Source organism: Mandrillus leucophaeus, unplaced genomic scaffold (assembly GCF_000951045.1).
Source record: "Mandrillus leucophaeus isolate KB7577 unplaced genomic scaffold, Mleu.le_1.0 Scaffold70, whole genome shotgun sequence".
Classification (NCBI taxonomy): Eukaryota; Metazoa; Chordata; class Mammalia; order Primates; family Cercopithecidae; genus Mandrillus; species Mandrillus leucophaeus.
The window spans coordinates 3,260,025-3,262,836 of NW_012107586.1; the positions used below are offsets into that span (position 1 = coordinate 3,260,025).

Sequence of the window (2,812 nt, forward strand, 5' to 3'; positions counted from 1 at the left end):
TTTTTTTTTTTTTTTTGAGACAGATTACAGGCATGTGCCACCACTCCCTGGTAATTTTTGTATTTTTAGTAGAGATGGGTTTCACCATGTTGCCCAGGCTGGATCTCAAACTCCTGGCCTCAAGTGATCCACTCTCCTGGGACTCCTAAAGTGCTGGGATTGCAGGCATGAGCCACTTCGCTTGGCCTCTTCTGAGGTCATTCTAATGATTCATTTCTTCACTCTGCCTCTTAAGAATATCAAATGTGGGCCTGGCACGGTGGCTCACACCTGTAGTCCCAGCACTCTGGGAGGCCGAGGCAGTCAGATCACAAGCTCAGGAATTCAAGACCAGCCTGGCCAATATGGTGAAACCCCGTCTCTACTAAAAGTACAAAAATTAGCTGGGTGTGGTGGCACGCGCCTGTAGTTCTAGCTACTTGGGAGGCTGAGGCCTCAAGAAGAATTGCTTGAACCTGGGAGGCAGAGGTTGCAGTGAGCTGAGATTGTGCCACTGCACTCCAGCCTGGGTGACGGAGCGAGATTGCGTCTCAAAAACAAAAACAAAAATATATCAAATGCTCCCTCTGCTGGACAACACCTCAAGCTTGTGCTGAGCCTCAAACCTGCAACGTCAGTTCCCTCCAAGGTCTAGGTGTAGTAAAGTGGGTTGATGGCCCTTTAAGAGGCACTAGCCAGCTCTGGTTGCCATGGAGACAGCTGGACACAGACCCGGTAGAGGCCCACAGCATGTCCTCCAAAGTTTACTCCACAGGTGGGAAGATGACTGCTGGGGCTGGAGGCGGGGATCCTCTTCTTTCTCCCAATCCACCCTTCGGGTAGTCTTAGAGGATTCTGTTCTTGGGTGCTGGGGCTGGGACTGAGGTACCCTGCCCCTGCCCTTCTCCCCAGGGTCTGCCATCTTAGCCTCTCCTCCCTCTGTAGGCTCCAGAGCCAAGGACCACCAGCCCACGGGTGTGGAGTGTCTGCCACTCCCAGAGGCCAACGCTGAAGCCATCGACTTCCTCAGCTCCCTCCGTGAGCTCAGACAGTGTTGGGGTTGGGGTTGCGGGAGGGGTGCAAGTCTGGAGAGGAGGGAAGAGAGAAGGTCCAGGCGCTCGCTCTCTCTCTCTGTCTCTCTCTTTCTTCATCGATTCTCCTGGGACTCAGAAAAGGCCTGAGGCCTGTTTGCTGACATTCTTCAAGGGAAGGTCCCCCGGGGACATGGGGACTTGGGGCAGAAGTCTTCACCTGTCCGTGCCAGTGAGGAAGGCTGTGGGATGAGGAGGCAGCTGGGGACTGTGGGGACACTGGTGGTCATGGGGTCAGAGGATTGGATTGGGGCCCAGGAGCAGGGGCTTTATCTGTTCCCACGGGCCCCTCACCCCAGATGAGGAGGAGCTACAGATGCTGTTCTTCTCTGAGTCGCTGGCCATGGTCTCAGACACCGGAGAGCCTCAGGGAGAGCTGACCATTGAGGTGCAGAGAGGGAAATACCAGGAAAAACTCGGCGTGCTGACATCCTGCCTTTTCGTGCATGCCTTCAGCAGAGGCTTCTTGGATAAAATGCTCTGCGGAAATTCCCTCCTGGGTAGCGTTCCTGCCGCCTGCTGCCTGTCACCCTCCCCTTCCTCCACCCCTGCCCTCCACCATTCCTAGAATCTTTTTTCAGGACCAAGCCCTTGGCTTTGCCTTGGACCAGGACAAGGCACAGAGTCGGGGAGGGACCAGTGAGTTCCTCATGGACTCGGGATGAGGGCACCTCTTACCCATCCTGTAGTTTTTCTGGGACCATATTACACCTGGTCCTCCAGCCTGGGCCACCACCTTCCCTTCCTTCGGCCTCTGACCCACATCTCCTCTGACGTCAATGCCTGTGTCCCTGCACCCCAGGCTATCTCTCAGAGAAGCTGGAGCTCATGGAACAGCACAGCCAAGACTTCATCAAGGTACTTCCCAGGGCCCCAGCCTTGACCCAATCCAGGGGAGAGAAGAGAGATTTTGACTTAAAAAACAGCAGCAACAACAAACCGAAAAACCTATTTCATACACAGTGAAGCTGAAGAATAGCAGTCGTGTTATGATGCAATATAAAGCTCAAAAGCAATGCACTTCAGAACACCGATTTTAAAAGACGGGGGTGGGCTGGGCACAGTGGCTCATGCCTGTAATCCCAGCACTCTGGGAGGCAGAGGTGGGCAGATCACCCTGAGGTGAGGAGTTCGAGACCAGCCTGGCCAACATAGTGAAACCCCATCTCTACAAAAATTAGCCAGGCGTGGTGGCACCAGCCTGTAGTCCCAGCTACTCACAAGGCTGAGGCAGGAGAATTGCTTGAACCCAGGAGGCGGAGGTTGCCATGAGCTGAGATCGCGCCACTGCACTCCAGCCTGGGTGACAGAGCAAGACTCCATCTCAAGAAAAAAAATAAAAAAACAATGAGGGTGGGCCAGGCACAATGGCTCAAGCCTATAATCCCAGCACTTCGAGAGGCCAAGGTGGGAGGATCCCTTGAGCCCAGGAGTTTTAGCCCAGGCAACATGGCAACACCCACCAAAAATGTTTACAATTTTTGTACAAAAAATACAAAAAGTAGCGGTTGGGCATGGTGGCTCATGCCTGTAATCCCACCACTATGGGAGGCGGAGGCAGGCGGAACATGAGATCATGACCATCCTGGCCAACATGGTGAAACCCTGTCTCTACTAAAGTACAAAAAAAAATTAGCCAGGCGTGGTGGCACGCGCCTCTAGTCCCAGCTACTCAGGAGGCTGAGGCAGGAGAATTGCTTGAACCTGGGAGGCAGAGGTTGCAGTGAGCCGAGATCATTAGG

The 2,812-nt window shown here is 53.9% G+C and overlaps 1 protein-coding gene across 1 annotated transcript in view; it reads left to right on the top strand.

Moving 5' to 3' along the window:
• The first annotated feature begins 707 nt into the window (after positions 1-707).
• The window catches only part of CATIP (ciliogenesis associated TTC17 interacting protein), a 27,980-nt gene continuing 25,875 nt past the window's right edge, over positions 708-2,812 (top strand). The window contains exons 1-4 of the mRNA XM_011964688.1: positions 708-754; positions 925-1,017; positions 1,370-1,570; positions 1,873-1,928. Coding sequence (XP_011820078.1) covers positions 730-754; positions 925-1,017; positions 1,370-1,570; positions 1,873-1,928 — 375 coding nt within the window. The 5' untranslated portion in view covers positions 708-729. The remainder of the gene's footprint in view (positions 755-924; positions 1,018-1,369; positions 1,571-1,872; positions 1,929-2,812) is intronic.